The sequence below is a fragment of the Crinia signifera genome, chromosome 3 (assembly GCF_055691185.1).
Source record: "Crinia signifera chromosome 3, ASM5569118v1, whole genome shotgun sequence".
Lineage (NCBI taxonomy): Eukaryota > Metazoa > Chordata > Amphibia > Anura > Myobatrachidae > Crinia > Crinia signifera.
The window spans coordinates 115,284,539-115,304,493 of NC_139219.1; the positions used below are offsets into that span (position 1 = coordinate 115,284,539).

At 46.2% G+C, this 19,955-nt stretch overlaps 1 protein-coding gene across 2 annotated transcripts in view; it reads left to right on the plus strand.

Annotated features, from left to right (window-relative positions):
• The window catches only part of FMN2 (formin 2), a 454,592-nt gene that overhangs the window by 106,691 nt on the left and 327,946 nt on the right, over positions 1-19,955 (plus strand). For both annotated transcript variants that reach the window (XM_083176392.1, XM_083176393.1), the window contains exon 4: positions 7,000-7,052. In XM_083176392.1, coding sequence (XP_083032518.1) covers positions 7,000-7,052 — 53 coding nt within the window. The remainder of the gene's footprint in view (positions 1-6,999; positions 7,053-19,955) is intronic.

The window sequence follows — 19,955 nt, forward strand, 5'->3', positions numbered from 1 at the left end:
TTCCGTTACGGCGTCTTATATAGCACAGCAGATTCCGTTACAGCATCTTATAAAGCGGCAGCAGATTTCGTTACAGCGTCTTATATAGCGCAGCAGATTCCGTTACAGTGTCTTAAGGCCCCCATACACTATACGATTTTGGGACGATTTCATCCGATTTCGGCACTTTGGGCCGATAACCGGATGAAATCGCCCCAAAATCGCAGGTGTGTGATATATGATCCGATCCGATGCGCGGTCCCGTGCGCATCGGACCGGATCAGGGAGGTCGGACGGTCAGCACATAAGACCATCCGACCTCCCTGTAGGCTATGCATATGCCTGCCCACCTGTCAGGCATATGCATGCAGACACCGGGGGGCGGGGGAGCACGGCGGGCAGACACACTGACCTGGCTGGCATGCTGTGATAACAAATAGCAGCGGCAGTAGTGGGGGCGGGCGGCGGCAGTAGTGGGGGCGGGCGGCGGCTCACAAATGAGTTCCCAGCGAGTGGGTGCGGCGAGTGATGCTGACCTGGCCGGCATGCTGTGATCACAAATAGCAGCGCTGCAGCTGCGGGACGGGACGCACAGTGGCGGCTATTAGATTTTCAAAATACCTGTCAAATGACCGGCCGTTCTGTGATTGGCTTAGAGCTCTCTCAGCCAATCACAGAACGGCCGGTCATTTGACAGGTATTTTGATAATCTAATAGCCGCCACTGTGCGTCCTGTCCCGCAGCGGCATCGCTGCTATTTGTGATCACAGCATGCCGGCTAGGCACTACTGCCGCTGCCCGCCCCCACTACTGCCGCTGCCCGCCCCAACTACTGCCGCTGCCCGCCCCACTGCTCCTCACCGCCCTGTAGCTCCCCATTTGTTTTACATGTGATAAATCGCAAGCGATTTATCACATGTAAAAACTGGCTCATCAAGTGCCAAATTGTATGTGAGCCTCCCGGGGAGCTGCCGGGCGGCTCACAGGAGAATTGGGTCCGACTTGTCCTAAGGACAAGTCGGCCTAATGTATGGGGGCCTTTATATAGTGCAGCAGATTCTGTTACAGCGTCTTATATAGCGCAGAAGATTCCATTACAGCGTCTTATATAGCGCAGCAGATTCCGTCTTAAATAGCAGCAGATTCCGTTACAGCGTCTTATATAGCACAACAGATTCCGTTACAGCGCCTTATATAGCGCAGCAGATTCCGTTACAGCGTTTTATATAGCGAAGCAGATTCCGCTACAGCGTCTTATATAGCACAGCAGATTGCGTTACAGCGTCTTATATAGAGCAGCAGATTTCGTTACAGCAACTTATATAGCGCAGCAGATTCCGTTACAGCATCTTATACAGCGCAGCGGTTTCCGTTACAGCGTCTTATATAGCGCAGCGGTTTCCGTTAAAGCATCTTATATTGCGCAGCAGATTCCGTTACGACGTCGTATATAGCGCAGCAGATTCCGTTATGGCGTCTTATATAGAGCAGCAGATTCCGTTACGGCGTCGTATATAGCGCAGCAGATTCCGTTATGGCGTCTTATATAGAGCAGCAGATTCCGTTACGGCGTCTTATATAGCGCAGCAGATTACGTTACAGCGTCTTACATAGCGCAGCAGATTCCGTTACAGCGTCTTACATAGCAGCAGATTCCGTTACAGCGTCGTGTATAGCAGCAGATTCCGCAACAGCGACTTATATAGCGCAGCAGATTCCGTTACAGCGTCTTATATAGCGCAGCATATTCCGTTACAGCATCTTATATAGTGCAACATATTCCGTTACAGCGTCCTTTAAAGCGGCAGCAGATTTCCTTACAGCGTCTTATATAGCGCAGCAGTTTCCATTACAGCGTCTTATTTAGCGCAGCAGATTCCGTTACAGTGTCTTATATAGCGCAGCAGATTCCGTTACAGCGTCTTATATAGCGCAGCAGATTCCTCTACAGCGTCTTATATAGCGCAGCAGATTCCGTTACAGCGTCTTATATAGCGCAGCAGTTTCCGTTACATCGTCTTATATAGCGCAGCAGTTTCCGTTACAGCATCTTATATAGCGCAGCAGTTTCCATTACAGCGTCTCATAAAGTGGCAGCAGATTCCGTTGCAGCGTCTTATATAGCGCAGCAGATTCCGTTACAGCGTTTTATATAGCGCAGCAGATTCCGTTACAGTGTCTTATATAGCGCAGCAGATTCCGTTACAGCGTCTTATATAGCACAGCAGTTTCCGCTACAGCGTCTTATATAGAGCAGCAGTTTCCATTACAGTGTCTCATAAAGCGGTAGCAGATTCCGTTGCAGCGTCTTATATAGCGCAGCAGATTCCGTTACAGCATTTTATATAGCGCAGCAGATTCCGTTACAGCGTCTTATATAGCGCAGCAGATTCCGTTACAGCGTCTTATATAGCGCAGGGGGTGTACTCGCGGGGGGAGGGTGGGTACCCGCGGGTGGCGTTGCATTTGCGGGGGGAGGGGTTGCACTCGCGGGTGGGGGTGCAGTTGAGGGGGGCACCCGCAGGTGGTGGTGCACTCGCGGGGGGCACCCGCAGGTGGTGGTGCACTCGCGGGGGGCACCCGCGCGTGGGGGTGGGCCCAGCTGCCGGTGCGGGTGTACTCGCGGGGGGGAGGTATGTATATTTGCACTTAAAACATGATCATCCAACGTGAATAAAATAAAACTTTTTTGGCAGGGGGTATTAAATGTATAGTTAAGCCACTATGGTAAGGGGAGATAGGGTTAGGCACTTATAAGGGGGGTTAGTTTAGGTACTGGTGTGGGGACTTAAGGTCAGTCCTAGTCCTACGGGGATGGAGGGTTAGGTTTTGGGGGGGTGGCAGTGGTAGGGTAAGTATACTTACCTGAAACATATTGGGATTCCCTCCTTCAGGGTAACGGAATTATTATTCTGAACGTCTGCGTCCCCACCATCAGTTATCTCCACCACCATTCACACTAGGGTGGCCAATCCCCGGATCGGCGGGATCCTGCTATTTGGCCTCAAAAAGTCTGGGATTTCAATTAGACTGCGCATGCCGGGCAATCGCTCAGATGCTGCCCGGCTGTTCCAGAATCCCGACCCCGGCGTGCAGCCTGCGTAGCGTGACAGTAGAGGTCACGCTACGCAGGCCACACCATCACCACTCACCGCCCACTCTTCTCCGCCAGCCCGCCTGCCTCTTCTCCTCCGCCTGCCAGCCTGCCTCCGCTTGCAGTCTGCTAAGGAGGAGGTGCACTTGCCGGGAGGCACCGCGCACCTCCAAACCCACTCCCGGACGCCCGCCCGCTCGCTAATGTAAGTAAATGTGCGGGTCGGCCGGTGTGGGGATGTCTATGGGATAGACAACATCTGTGCTGGTAATGGGATTGATGGTGAGGATGCCAATCCCGGGAATCCCGGGATTGAGCATTTTTCAATCCCGGAATTGAAAAAATGCCCTGGGATTGGCATCCCTAATTCACACACAGATAGATCAGCGCTTATCCAGCGGCACGAATGGCGAGCATCTCACATACATGCACACTACGCTCTTGGCGCCCCAAGAGTGGTATGGATAAAGGCGGCTCCATCTGTGTGTGTGTGTGTTATGTCTTAGCTGCATATATATATATATATAAAGACAAAGGAACAGAGTGCGCTTATAAGTGAAGGTACACAGCTTAATCCTCACATTTGTTTAAAACATTTATTCAATAAAAGCCTTAACAATTCGGCTCATATAAAATACATAAATACACATAATCTTTTGAAGATGACAATTGTCGTAGTGTACAATTTTACCAATATAACAACTGGCCCAACGCGTTTCGTCACCTACGTGACTTCCTCAGGGGCACTTGGCAACTTGATTGACAACCGTACAATTGCACTTTATGCAGTATCTCAAAATGAGTGTGTACAGAAAAATAGTTTTTTTTGCAGGAATATATATTTTACCAGTTAACAGCGCTCTTGTTAAAGCTGGCCCATACAAATAAACAGAGTTTTTGTCCCAGTTTCACTGAGTACACCCACTCAGTGGCAGATATCCACATCCAAGTCAAACAATGCTGTGTGACCAGGAAGTAACCTCTAATGTATTCAATGGCAGAATCCTGCCATTGAATACATTAGAGGTTACTTCCTGGTCACACAGCATTGTTTGACTTGGATGTGGATATCTGCCACTGAGTGGGTGTACTCAGTGAAACTGGGACAAAAACTCTGTTTATTTGTATGGGCCAGCTTTAACAAGAGCGCTGTTAACTGGTAAAATATATATTCCTGCAAAAAAAACTATTTTTCTGTACACACTCATTTTGAGATACTGCATAAAGTGCAATTGTACGGTTGTCAATCAAGTTGCCAAGTGCCCCTGAGGAAGTCACGTAGGTGACGAAACGCGTTGGGCCAGTTGTTATATTGGAAAAATTGTACACTACGACAATTGTCATCTTCAAAAGATTATGTGTATTTATGTATTTTATATGAGCCGAATTGTTAAGGCTTTTATTGAATAAATGTTTTAAACAAATGTGAGGATTAAGCTGTGTACCTTCACTTATAAGCGCACTCTGTTCCTTTGTCTTTATCTCTATCTGTCTTAAGTCCCGGCTAACAGGGGACTTTCAGAGTTGCTGCTAGCCATCTTTAAGGCGCGGACGGTTAGGTATTCCCCATTTTTTTTATATATATATATATATATATATATATATATATATATATATATATATATATATATAAAATAATGTCCCTACATAGATAGGTAGATAGATAGATAGGTTCTCCATAGAGTGAGAGAGAGAGAAAGAGAGACTGTACAAAGATAGATTAACACAATACACAGAGAGAGAGATGATAGATAGCTAAAACATCCAAATACACAGTATTAATACTAGCCTGCACTGTAGGATCCAAACTGCTGAGTGTGACTACCATTGTGTCAGGTCTCTCCCTCACGCTGCCTGCATTTCTGTCCCTCCATCAGTTCAACTTTCACTTTGTGCTCTCACTGCTCAAAACATGGTACAACTAGTGGAGAAGATGGCAGTGCACCTAGCAACACCACCCGATGGTACTGCAGCCAGCAGTGACAGCACTCAGCAATACTCAATGTACACCAGACTGGCTCGTAAATTCCGTTCTCTGGTCAGAGAACAGAGTCTTTGCCGGCCAGCCCTGATCACTGTTTGGGGAGTTTCTGGGTACTCAGGACCCCCCTGGGTGCGCTACTATACCTATCATTAAAACAACTTGCATTCCTGCTTCACGTATATAGAAAATGCAGACCTGTATTGAGTGTCTTTAAAACTATTGAAACTATCAAAGGTGGTGGATTAGATGGTATCGTGTGGTGCACAGGAATAGATGATTGACCAGAAGATGTAAGTTTAAAACGAGCAGATTTAATGAAAGAACTCATATATAAATGACATGAACTTGAATCAAATACTACTTTGATGAGCAGTCACAAATCCTAAATAATAAGTCTTTGCAATAACCTTGGAAAGATCTGAGAAACAAGTCTTTGCATATATATATATATATAAGAATTTCTGTTTGAAGATATATTGGACTGTTGAATGATTGGAAGATTGGATGATTGAAGAATGGATGATTGGATGATTGAAGATTGGACGATTGGATGATTGAAGATTGGGCGATTGGATGATTGAAGATTGGATGATTGAATGATTGAGGAATGGAGATAGGATCCGGGTCAGGAGGTAGAACCGGAGGGTACCGTGATGGTCCAGTGCCTCCCCGGGAATGGAGATGGATCAATAGACCGGATACCAGGAAGAGGCTGAGATGAGGTCAGAGGCCAGCAGGGACTACTGACTGACAGGACACAGTGAGCAGAGGCACTAGCAGGAGTCAGGATCTTCCCAGAGCTGTGTACTGCCCAAGAGACTCTTTGCACTGACACAGGATAGCCTAGGCAGATCCCCTTTATGACAAGGGGGTGGCTTCCATTGGCCACCTGGACAGAGGAGGAGGAGGAGGAGGAGGAGGAGGAGGAGGGAAAGACAAAGACCTGGCCGATCACTGTTTTGCCATTTTCCAAGATGGTGGTGCCGGCCTCCTAGCACCTACCAACACACAGTCAGACTGCCACGCCTCCAACAAGCCTTTCAGAGCCAGCATCCTGAGCCGCCATGACCTGCTGCCATCAGCCTGACTGAGGACTCCACCGGACACATGCCAGCCAGCGGCGGACACAGACGGGTGAGTACTGTGCCCGCTGTGTCGCCGCACGGCAGCGTGTGACAGAAACTTTTGTATTACCAATTCCACATGTGAGGTACTGTAGCTCTTCCAGATCCAAACTTGGAAGAAAGGTGATCATGTGCTGCAAGCAATGTAATCCTAAATCCCTGCATAAAAACTGATAGATAACTTTAATCATTTATTTCTTATTGCTGTAATGACATGGCGATCAGAAATGTAATTTAACAGGGCTAATATGTGGTGGTCATTAGTAACAAGAAAGTTGTTAAAACTGTAATTGTAAAATAGCACCCCTGGTGCCCTGACAGAAATGTTGCCACTAGCATTCCCCTAGAAAGAACAGTCATTGCCGCTAGCACCAATGTCACCTCCTAAAGAACATCACCAATAGCACCCTCTCCTAAGCTTGAAAAGTGATAAAATGGATAAACCATCAGCTCTTACCTGCCATGTCACAAGCTGCGTTTGAAAAATAACAGGTCTGGAGCTGATTGGTTGGTGGCATATCACTGTCCATTTGATCACTTTGCAGGGCTTAGTACATCTCACCCACGAACTCTATTAAGTCAAGGTGGAGTTGTTTTCTTTATTTGCCATTGTGACACAAAGATAAACACCATTTTAAAGTTCTTCTTAATTTTAATTGTACAGTACTAAAATAACTGATAACTGAAAATATTGCTAGATGGCTAATTGCAATAAAAGAAGGACATACTGTACATGTGTCACACTGTACTTTTTATTTTAAATGGTAGTTAACAGAACCTTCATGTAGTCCATTTATATGGCTTTTTTGTTTTTCCAGAAAAAACTCCAACGGAATATGGATTTGAAACCAAACATGATGAGCAGGTTAAGGTAGGGATTACAGAGCAATCACTTCATACTGTAGATATATTAATTGAGTGATCTTGAAATTCTACTTATTCAGATCTTACATTCTGCTCCTACAGTATATAATTAATTCCTTGTATGCTACAGTCAGAAACGCTTGGCTTGAGTTTCATTACCCTTGTCTCTGCTGTCTGCCATTCGTGTGTCTCTTCACCCCATCCCCTACAAACTCTACCCACTACTTACCTTTGACTACTGGCATGGGATGTACCAACTACATGTAGAACATCCTGGGTGTCTGTACTTTGTGACTTCTAACGCCAGCTATAGCCCCTGGAATATATATATATATATTGCCCCTGGCAATGAGCATGTAAACCCCTGGCAAGGAGTATGTAACCCCCTGGCAACTGGCATGTAATTTCCTGGCAGCGAGCATGCAACCCACTGGTAACAAGCAAAAAATCACTGGCAATGAATAAGAAACCCCTGGAAATGTGCATGAAACCTCTGGCTATGAGCATGTAACCCCAGGCAATGAGCATAAAACCCCTAGCAATGAGCATTTAACACCAAGCAACAAACATGTAATGCCTGTCAATGATTATGTAATCCCTGGCAATGAGCATTTAGGTAAAAAAAAATATATATATGGAGTTGGGGGGCAGATTTTTTTCTAGTCATGCCACTGTATCCAGAGATGTAGAAGAACATAGAGAGGTCTAGAGCAGTATATAGGGCAGTGACGTAACAATAGCTCCTTAGACCCCCGCATTGGCTTGGAGGCTCTAGGGAAGTTTGGGCATCGTGAGGTCTGCGGAAGCTATTGCTGACCTGGGGAAGGATAATGGGTTACCCACAGCCAAACCTGTTGCTGCCAGCCATCCCCTCCCCCCCCCCCCCCCCCCGGGACCAGCAGAGCTTCCTGTTGGCAGTCCCAGCTCTCCTCATTTCCATTATAAATACCCCTCACAGAATGGCCACCCCCTTCACAGTAGACAGTTACTGACAATGCTAGAGGAGGCGGCGACCTCCTCTTGCATTCTAAATAAAATTCTGTTATAAGGCAGCGTCCATTTTGCAAGTGACATTAACGCTGAGCGCTGTGATCGGAGACAGGAGGATCTGCTGCTCCCAGTGGGCCGGCAGTGGAGCAGCAATGGACTAGGCACGCTTTAGTGCCAGGGGGGGTGCACATATTTTAGTTATGCCACTGGTAGAGGGATATAGAGAGATGAGCCACATTAGCACAGCAATATTTTGCAGATCATTTGGAATGATGAATCCGACTCTCCAGATATAGAAAACCATTAACATGGGTCAAATTTACAAATATGTAAAATTGTAGCAACATGGAATTTTTCAAGAAAGAGGATATAAGAAAAACTAAAATGGACAGTGTAATTTTCACAGTTTGTTAATGTACTGTGATATGTTATTTGGCGGGACGGCCTCTCTGGTGCTTGGTAAGCTGCGGTCTTCAGCTGAGCCAACCAGAAGCAGGCCCTGGGTCGCATCGCATCTAGTACAAAACTCATGTTGCTGCAGCACATCACATGCATTTTGAAGCAGATGCGATGTTAAAAAAGCACAGAGCACATCACTCCATGACAGTATGGGCACCCTTAGAACTACTGTAGCTTCACAAACCATTCCAAATATTAATCCTCTGGGAACATAGTTTATAGTCCTAAACTTATTAATGATCAGTTCACCATAATTACAAGGCTTTCAATAATTTGAAATACCCACTTTATGTGGTCTCTAATAATCAGGATATCCAGCATTATGGACACTTGTTTTACCCTTAGCTGATTTGCCCAATTAAAGAGATGTAAAGAGATTTTGCATGGGACCCCATTCCACTTTCTTTAGAATTATCATTCTGACAAATTAGGTAAGGATCACTCCCTTTGGCCCCCATTCTGTTCAATCAGAATGGGGAGAATTTAGCCCCTTCCGATGTTTGGGGTTCTGTGCCATGTGCAAGCCTATATTTGTGCATGTGCAGACCCCAAAAACAAATGGCCTCAGCAAGTTACATTCTCGCCTTGTCGTTCATTGCGGGAAGTGAGGGATGGGGTCATCCCCATGAAAATGCTGGGCGTTCCCATCACATCACAGGACATCAGCCGTCTGCCCCATCACCTTCCCGCCACTTGCAAATAAAAGTCTTAACTCAGGGCAGCATGGATGGTGTAATGGTTAGCATTACTGCCTCAGAGTGTTGATGGGTTTGATTCCCACCATGGCCCTAACTGTGCAGAGTTTGTATATTCTCCCCGTGCTTGCATGGGTTTTCTCCGGGTAAGTAAGTTAGTAAGTACGTTTTTTTTCTGCAAACATTTTTATTGAATTTTGCATATTACATATCAGATATCAAGGTATCAGTCGACATAAATTTTCCAGTTCAATTGTGGTGCTCATAGACATATCAGAAATTAATATTAAGTTACAATTTGGTCTACACACACAAATGTAGTAGTACTGAAAAGACGACTAATATCTCTGTAGTTAACTGAGCAATGAGTTTGGGGGGGTAAAATGTGACTTACAAGACAGAGACATTCAAGGGAAGAAGGGGAGGAGGGGAAGGGGTTGTTGGAAGTGTCATAGTATTATAGTAGGTGTATATCGTTTCATGCAAGAGCTTGAGTAACAATACACATAAGAATCTTTTTTTTTATTTTTTTCAAGATATTATACCTGTAACCATATCCTAGCTATTCGATGGAAGTATGTTACAATAGGTAATTTTGATGACTTTCCTTTACTGGCTTCAAGGTAGGAATCATGGCAGTTGAGGTTGTAGGTCATTTTATGTATTTGGTGGAGTAATGGTATTCTTGAGATGATATCCAACTTTTTTCCATATATTAGGTTCGAATAGTTCCAATATAGTATTTTTATAGTCCTTATCCAGGGAATTGAGGTAGTGGTCCCATTTGGTATGGAAGGCTTTGGTTGATAAGGCGTATTCGAGGGCTGTGGATCATAGGTCGAAATATAAAAGTTGTGTAAGTTTTAATCTCAGTTCTTGTAATGTCGGTGCGAATTTTTTGGTCCAATGAATTAATATCAGTTTTTTCGCCACAGTAAAGACTGTTACCAAGAATGGAGCAAGTTGGGAGGTTGAAGAGTCGGGGGTTCCATTTCTCGAACAATAACATTAGACATGCTTCAGGCATGCGGGATACTGAAACATGTAGCGTGGAGTTTATAAAGTTGGTAACTTTGAACCAAAACCTGTGAATTTTAAAACAGTTCCAAAAACAAAGTACAGTAAGTTTAATTTATATAGCACACTTTCTCCAACAGGACTCATGGTACACCGGTTTCATCCCATATTCCAATAATATACAGGTAGGTTAATTGGCTTCCAACAAAAAAATTAACCCAAGAATGAATATGTGTGCGTGTATATGTGGTAGGGAATAATGGGGCAGATGTATTAAGCCTTAACATGAGATAAATTCAAGTGTGATAAGGAGAGATAAATGTCCAGCCAATCAGCTCCTTACTGACTTTTTTCAAACACAGCCTGTAACATGACAGTTAGCAGGTGATTGGCTGGATCTTTATCTCTCCTTGGGCGGGATGTTGTAACATCCGCGCCCATTATCGCCGGACATCGCATTTTTAATAACGGCATATGCTATAACATATGCCGTTATTCATGCAAGGGACAGCTCTTGCGGTAAGAGCTGTCCCTTGCGATGCGGTGCCGGCGCTGGACTTCCGGGTCTGTGACCCGGGAGTCCATCTGCGCATGCGCAGACCCCGGCGCCGGCCGCAGGGCACGCTGGGAGGGATCCGTGACGGATCCCTCAAACAGCGCTGCGGTAAGAAGCCCATAGGCTTCTGCAGGGATTCGCCAGCTTTAGCTGGCGATTCCCTCCGCAGCGCTGACACTGCGGAGGCGCCATATAGCATATAGAGATGCGGTAGAAACCCCGAAAACGGGGTTTTTACCGCATTTCTGCTATATAGCATCCCGCCCCTTATCACACTTGCATTTATCTTTTGTTAAGGCTTAATACATCTGCCCCATAGATTGTAAGCTCCACTGGGGCAGGGAATGTTCAAATATTCTCTGTAAAGCGCTGCGGAAAATGTGTGCGCAATATAATAAACTGTTAATAAATAAATAATAAATAAATAAATAATCTGACTTCTATTTGCGAAGCCAGGAGAAATCATTCGATGGTCGGCGACCATCAAAAGATTTCTCCTGCAGCAGAGGCATGTGATGAGATGTGTTTTTGTTACATATCCCCTTGCATCGGCAGCGCGGAGGGGGGCGGGTATTCGGCAGGGCGGCGTCTCTGTTCGCAGCTTACCGAGCAAACTCCAATCAGGCCCTTTTTTCTAAACCTCATTTCATTGTCCAACCTCGGTGGAAATTTAATGAAATGGGAGTTCTGTTTCACATGGGATGTTGCTATGGGCGACCAACCAAAATCTACTTACTGTATTTATTTTGCACCTTCTAGAAGATAATAGATTGCATCTGATTAGTTGCACATAGCAACATCTCATCTGAAATACAACTCCCATCGTAGTAAATTTCCCTCAGCTACTTGAAACTATTCACTAAAATGTTTGCTAATAGGCTGAATGGAGTGTTGCTTATATTCATACACCAGACTAAGCAGCTTTCATTCATACTCGTGAGGCCTCAGACAGTACGAATCGCACTGTACATTTCATCCACTCCACTAATGCACACCCCTCTAAAATACTAGATACAGAAAAGCTATTTAATCGCCTTTCCTGGCAATTTATGTTTTCCACCCTGCCCCCCCCATTGGTTTCACTTGGAAATTTCATGATGGTCTTTGCATCTTTTGTGACAAGGACTCACATACACTGGATAAGATGAAGTCTTGGTCTTTATTTTGTAGCATGTACTCAGCCTACTAGGTAACCAGCATAAGCAAGGATGTTTACAGCATTGCAACATACAGGTGTCACAGCATAGTACAAACTATTCAGAAAGCTCCAGTGGTCCCTACCGTAGCCCACACCACAGCCTATCACTTTGGCTGCAATTCCACCATCAAGAAATATGAAACCCTTATATCAGGAGAGCACAGGTGCTGCTACTCAGCCTGGCTCTGATCAATTTCCCATGCTGCTGCTCTAAAACCTGGAGCAGATCTTCCACATTATCTTCATTTGGGGGTATGCTGTCCCTGCCTTACTTGTTTTCCCAAAATTCCTTGAATTTTTTTGAACCATTTGCACTACTTACATTCGGGCTGAGCAATTGGACGAAATAAGGCTGTCCTTTATGTTCATGTTGAAGTAGGGAAGAATCGATACAAGCTACCTCTCTTTGCAGATGATGACTTCCTCACTCTGTGTCACGACCGCAGGATGATAGCGGCACTTAGCGGTCTGGTGGTGGGGTCTCCGCTCCCTCCACATTGGTACCGGCCAGGGGAGTGCTGCTGTTCCGTCCGTCCGGCCGCGCCTGTCTCCTCCTGCTTAGCTGCTGCCGGCGTCCATTCCTGATCACCATGTTGGCGTTGTTCCTGTCTCCTGTGGGATGCCATCTTCCTGTAGCCATCCCATGGCTTTCAACGGATCTCCCTGCGGTACTTGTGTATTATCACGGCTCCCACGATTTCCATCTTATGGGATCTTATACAATTTAAAATTGTATACCATTGTATATGGCATACAATGGCATACGATGAGATGAGATTTTAAATTGTATAAGCACACTAAAGGTGCCCACAGACGCTACAATTGTACTGTGCTATGCGTTTTTGTCTGTACAATGGTTCTATACAATTTTTCTTCCAGCTTGCTATGCAATTTTAAATTGTATAAGATCGGGTCCCATCGCAGCACATCTCAACTCATTGCATACCATCTTAAAGCCTTATGGTATGCAATGAGATGGGATGAGATGGGAGCCGTGATAATACACAAGTACCCTCCCTGCTCCTCCAATCAGGAGCCCGGGGGATTTAATCTCTCACCTTAGAATCAGCCAGGGCCAGTGCTTCGCTATATGTTCCCTGGGAGTATCCTGCGACCTGTGCTCCAGATGTTCCTGAGTTTCCCAGTGTTAACATTCACCTGTTCCTGTGTGCTTCCATGTAACTGCACCAGCATTCCCCTGCACTTGTGTGCTTTCAAGTACCTGCACCAGCGTTCACCTGCACCTGTGTGCTTCCAAGTAACTGCACCAGCGTTCCCCTGCACTTGTGTGCTTTCAAGTACCTGCACCAGCATTCACCTGCACCTGTGTGCCTCCAAGTACCTGCACCAGTGCTCACCTGCACCTGCGTGTCTCCAAGTACCTGCAACAGCGTTCACCTGCACCTGTGTGCCTCCAAGTACCTGCACCAGTGATCACCTGCACCTGCGTGCCTCCAAGTACCTGCACCAGCGTTCACCTGCACCTGTGTGCCTCCAAGTACCTGCACCAGTGGTTGTCTGCACCTGTGTGCCTCCAAGTTCCGGCACCTACGACCACCTGCACCTGTGTGCTTCCAAGTAACTGCACCAGCATTCCCCTGCACTCGTGTGCTTTCAAGTACCTGCACCAGCGTTCACCTGCACCTGCGTGCCTCCAAGTACCTGCACCAGTGGTTGTCTGCACCTGTGTGCCTCCAAGTTCCGGCACCTACGACCACCTGCACTTGTGCTCCAGTGTCTCCTACTCCAAGCTTCCAGGCACCTGTGCTCCAGTGTCTCCTACTCTGTGCTTCCAGGCACCTGTGCTCCAGTGTCTCCTACTCCGTGCTTCCAGGCACCTGTGTTCCCGAACTCCTTGGCACCTGGACTCCAGCTGTATCCAGTCTGTACTTCCAGGTACATGTGTATACTTTGACTTTTTCTATGAGAAAGACTTACATACGGCCTGCCTCCTTCTGCCCCCCAGTCAGCCTGTTAACTCTGATCAGCAGACGGACTCACAACACCCACGAGTCCTGACACTCTGATCAATCCATTACTGTCTATTCCTTATATGTTATCATCATTGGACTCTTATAACACACTCTCTAATTACAAAGTGATTAACAAGTTCTGTCCATTCTCTTCTAGTTCAGGATTGATTGCATCTTCTGATACTTACAGTAAGTCTTACTTGGCACAACTCTACCACATCATCTCCTGGCACCCTGAGCCTGGACTCAAATGTGGGGTAGATCAGGAGAAAGTCATGTTTCAAAAAGTGAGTGTTGATGGAATTATCTGGTTATCTAAATTGCTCAGAGCAGCCTGGCCTTTAATTCCCTTTTAGTCTAGTTTATGTTCTGTATATGGGATGACATATGAGCAAGCTTGGACCTAGCTCCTCACCCATCTCCTATATCTCCCACATGTTTCCTCCTGGAAACATGTGCCACTATGGCCTCTTTCTGGCTGGTGATTCACATTGATAGATTTCACCACTTGCAACTTAAATTCTCAATATCCCTATTTGTAGACCATCAAACTGGTCAGCCCTTCTCAACATTACCAGTATCTCCAAAATGTCAATTCCTTTTCACTGCCCTCTTTTGATTGCCTTTGTGCCTATTCTGTATAAATTAGTTGTATATTTTTCCATTCTAACAACCACTTTCCCTTGATGGGATTAAGACATTTTAGATACCATTGATGATGAGTAATGAATAACCATTAGATTTAGGAATGCTAAGGCCGCTAGCATACTGTAGGTATTCAGGACACATGCTAAAAGGTGATACCAGGTGATATTTTGGGCCTGATTCAGCTTGGATCGCATATAATAAACTGCTCGCAGAGATCAGTTAAACGCCGCCCGCCACCCTGCCGAATGCCTTCCCCCGGCCACACAATTCCCCACATTTGGATGCAAGCAGATGTGTACTTACACGGCCGCATGGGTGAAAAATCATTCGATATTCGCTGACCTTGAATGATTTTTCTCCCGTTCGTAGATAAATGTCAGTCTAAACTCACTTCTATCCTGGCCGCAAATCGCCGAATTCGGGGCATGATATCATGTGACAGCAGCCGCCCACCCCAAGCAGGCTTCGATAAACCTGCTTTCACAGGGGGATGCTGGGTGTTCCAACCCACTATGTGCATGTGCAAACCCGACCATCGGGGATGAGGCTGAATTCGCCCCCACTGAGTACATTATCAGACTGTAGTTGCCTGTTGCAAAAATGTGAAAAATTTGTCGACCTTTTTCATGTTGACCTTTTCGATGTCAACATATTGCTTGTCGACCTATGGCCTATAGTCCAATAGTGGTTGGCCTATTGACTGTCAAAAGGGCCGGGGCTACCACTAGGCAGCTGCCTATGGGTGCTTGCCACTGGAGGGCACCCCTTGTTGAGCCCAATATTTAAATGAAGCAGAATGCACAATTATTGGCTGCCTCCTCTGCGGTTTCTGTGAAATAGGAGGTTGGGATTTATGGCAAGCCAAAAGCCGCCTTCACCTGCAGCAACCCCACCAGCAGTGCTATGGAGTCTCGCTGCCAGCAGCATAAGGGTAAGAGTGAGGTAAGGATAAGAGCAATGCAGCAGTGAGAAATATGTCATAAACCACAACCCCACCGGCACGCAGCGGTGCACCGACCTTCTTTCTGACTTTCAAATGTTGGGAGATATGCCTTAGCTAAAACTTCCGATGGTTATCCATCACATAATTTATGACTATCGATGGCTGGTTGCAGTATCGCCATTGTGACTGCATCCCTACTTAGTGCTCTCCCAGCTCCTTGCTCTCACAGCATGCTCCACGTGCAGTCTGACTCTCTACTTCCACTTTCTGTTCCAGCAGGCTGCTCACATGTGCTCTTCCCCTGCAGTCAGCTCTGGGACCTAAAGTCCTACTCATTTTAGAGCCCACTGCTGAGTCCTGCAGTAAAAGGAAGTTAACCAATAGTTGCAGATTATGTGGGTTCTCAAGGGCCCAAGCACCCACAGAAATTGATGAGCACCCATGGGCCTGAGTCCCGCTGCTGGGCCGCTGTATTTACTTGCTTATTTGCAGCTGCAGCACCCACATCGCCCTACCCACCGCCTGGGAAACAGTATGCTGGGACGGCGGGAAGATGGTACTTCATCCGCGGAGTAATACGCGGACGTGGGGTGTGCCAGCCTGTGCATGCTCTGTGCTTGCTGTTCGGCGCCAGTGTCTGAAGTCAGACACTGATGCTGAGTAGCTCAGCAGCAGTCAACCTTCCTGTGTCCCGCTGCACTACCCCTCCATCGTCACTGGCACAGGTATTGTGGGAGCATTTATGTACCTGCACTTTGGGGGCATTTATGTACCTGCACTGTGGGGGCATTTATGTATTTGGCTGTAATGTGTAAAAAGGGGGACTTTGCTTCTGTAATGTGTAAAAAGGGGAGCTCTGCTGCCATAATTTGAATATTGGAGACAACTGTCCTGCGTAATATAAATTGGTATTATTTTTTGGCCATGCTCCTTCCCCATGAAACAACTCCCCTATATTTTTGGCTTGAGCACCCACCAACAAAAAACATAAATCAGCACCTACAGATGGAGCCCCTCTTGTCCTTGCCCGGTGCCTTTCTTCAAGGGGTAGGGTTTTTAATTCCGCATAATGCTCCTTTTTTGTACGTCTTCACATGAGTTATATTTTTATATTTCTTGTTTTTTGTCACTCTTTCATATGTTCACTTTAAATTGGTATATTGTAGATTAGTGGTGCTACCCTTCTCCCATATGGTAATTTGCAATGGAGAGAAAAGAGAGAGGGTGGAGAAATTGTGGGTGCACTCAAAAAATAACCCAGGAAGACGTCCAACTGATTTTTCACACTTTAAAAAAAATATAACTTTTAATAAGTTCGATTTAAAAAAGAGGTGTACTGATTACACCCTCTTAAAAAGACAGTATTGGAAAAGATGTGCAGTAAGATTAGAAAAAGTTATTTCAAAGTTTTGTGGCGTGTAGAAACTCAGAAGATTTTATAGCATGTGTAATCCTTCATTTATCCTATATTATTTTATTTTATTGTATAGGATGTCTTTTCTGAATAGACAGATTTTGAGCAATCTTCTATGCTGTCCTTATGTTATTAAAACATGTAGCAGTCTCTGATATCTCTTATGTGCTGTGTGGTTTCTATTTATGACATTTGGGGGGAAATTTACTAAAGGAAATTAGTAAATAAAATAGGTGTATTTGTATCCAGAAATACACTTATTTTTGACATTTGGGGGGACATTTACCAAAATGGATTCGTAGAAAAAAGGTGTATTCGTAGGGAGAAATACACCTTTTTTTTACGAATTTGTATTTTCGGGATTTACAATCCCAAAAATACAACAATTCGTATTCCTAAAGATGGAACATTCGTATTTGTATTTACAAATACGAATGTCTACACCATCGATAGGATACGACAGAAATCACCACTCAAAAGAATGGTGGTTTCTGATTGACTAAGCAGCCGTACTGATAATACGGCTGCTTAGTGGTGTAAAACAGGCATGCAAATACGACAGGAAAATAGAACACCATTTTCCTGTTCTATTTGCTTTAAGCCTGCACGGATCAGTCAGATCCGTGCAGGCTTCAGTGTAAAATAATAGAAAAATTAAATAAATTAAAAAAAAAAAAAACGGCTTGGGGTCCCCCCCACAGCCGAAACCAGCACCAGGCTGAAGGAGCCGGGGCCGGTAATTAAAAATCAGGGAACCCGACAAATAGGGGTTCCCCGATTTTTAACAACCAGCCCCAGGCTCCAGGTCCGGGGCTGGTTCCCAAAATACGGGGGACAAAATGACTAGGGGTCCCCCGTATTTCAAGAACCAGTCCCAGGCACAACCAGCCAGCAGGGTAATGTCACAGCCGGGGGACACTTATAATATAAGGTCCTGCGGCCAAAACATTAACCCCCTGACCGGTCAGCCTGGCCAGGGGCCCTGGGGGAGTGGGGACCCCCCCAATGAAGGGGTCCCCCCCCCCTCCAGGACTTACCTGACCAGGCTGAAGCCTGGTACTGTCCCCGATGCCCCTGGGCAGTGGGCATCGGGCTGATTATGGTGTAAAAAAAAGACTAATCTATTGTTTTTTACTGTGGCACTACAAGTGCCAGCAAGCCTCCCCAGCAAGCTGGGACTTGGAGAACCACAAGTCCCAGCCTGCTGGGCATTAAAGGGCCCGCTGGCACTTGTAGTTCCACAGTTAAAAAAATAGTACACAAAACACACTGACACACTTTTAAAATAAAACTTTAATACATACAAAGCCCACACATACTAATACTTACCTATCTTCTTTCCATAGGTATCCCTGGTCCTGTGTCGTCTTCTGGTCCATGTCGACGTCTTCTGGATCCATGTCGTCCTCGCTGTCGGCGGTCCGGAGTCCGACAAAATCCATGGAGGAAGCTGTGGAAGGAAACCATACTCACCTGTCCCAGCGCGACGTAGTCCAGGTAAGTGTCTTGGCAAAAAAACGAACCGAACACCCCGAAACCAGCCGGACAGGGAGACGCACGGTACTCTGTGTACATCGTGCGGCTCCGCCTCCCGAATGCCGCTATTGGCCGCCTTGCGGCCTAGCGGCTCCTGATTGGCCGCTAGGCCGCAAGGCGGCCAATAGCGGCATTCGGGAGGCGGAGCCGCACGATGTACACAGAGTACCGTGCGTCTCCCTGTCCGGCTGGTTTCGGGGTGTTCGGTTTGTTTTTTTGCCAAGACACTTACCTGGACTACGTCACGCTGGGACAGGTGAGTATGGTTTCCTTCCACAGCTTCCTCCATGGATTTCGTCGGACTCCGGACCGCCGACAGCGAGGACGACATGGATCCAGAAGACGTCGACATGGACCAGAAGACCAGTGGCGTAAGTTCGTCCGAGTTGCCCGGAGGCAAGATAAATATTGGTGCCCCCCCCAACACACACACACACACACCATCTTATATAAATATATGTATGCGTGTATGTATGTTATGGATATTATGTTTAGAATAAAGAGTGTGACATCTATGGTCCTTCTAGGAGAAGTCAGCCACAGAAGCCATATCAACGGCTTTCAATTAGCTAATTCAAACTCACAGGGGAGGAGAGGTGCCCCCTTGGTAGCAGGAGCCCGGCGGCAGATGACTCCATTGCCTCCCAGAGTTCTGCCTCTGCAGAAGACGACACAGGACCAGGGATACCTACGGAAAGAAGATAGGTAAGTATTAGTATGTGTGGGCTTTGTATGTATTAAAGTTTTATTTTAAAAGTGTGTCAGTGTGTTTTGTGTACTATTTTTTTAACTGTGGAACTACAAGTGCCAGCGGGCCCTTTAATGCCCAGCAGGCTGGGACTTGTGGTTCTCCAAGTCCCAGCTTGCTGGCACTTGTAGTGCCACAGTAAAAAACAATAGATTAGTCTTTTTTTTACACCATAATCAGCCCGATGCCCACCGCCCAGGGGCATCGGGGACAGTACCAGGCTTCAGCCTGGTCAGGTAAGTCCTGGAGGGGGGGGACCCCTTCATTGGGGGGGTCCCCACTCCCCCAGGGCCCCTGGCCAGGCTGACCGGTCAGGGGGTTAATGTTTTGGCCGCGGGACCTTATATTATAAGTGTCCCCCGGCTGTGACATTACCCTGCTGGCTGGTTGTGCCTGGGACTGGTTCTTGAAATATGGGGGACCCCTAGTCATTTTGTCCCCCGTATTTTGGGAACCAGCCCCGGACCTGGAGCCTGGGGCTGGTTGTTAAAAATCGGGGAACCCCCATTTGTCGGGTTCCCTGATTTTTAATTACCGGCTCCAGGCTCCGTCAGCCTGGTGCTGGTTTTGGCTGTGGGGGGGACCCCACGCCGTTTTTTTTCCATTTATTTTTATTTTTTTATTTTTTTTACACCTTGCAGCCTGCACGGATCTGACTGATCCGTGCAGACTGCTACAAATAATTCGTATTAGCAGCCGTATATATGGCCGCTAATACGAATTCCTACGACAT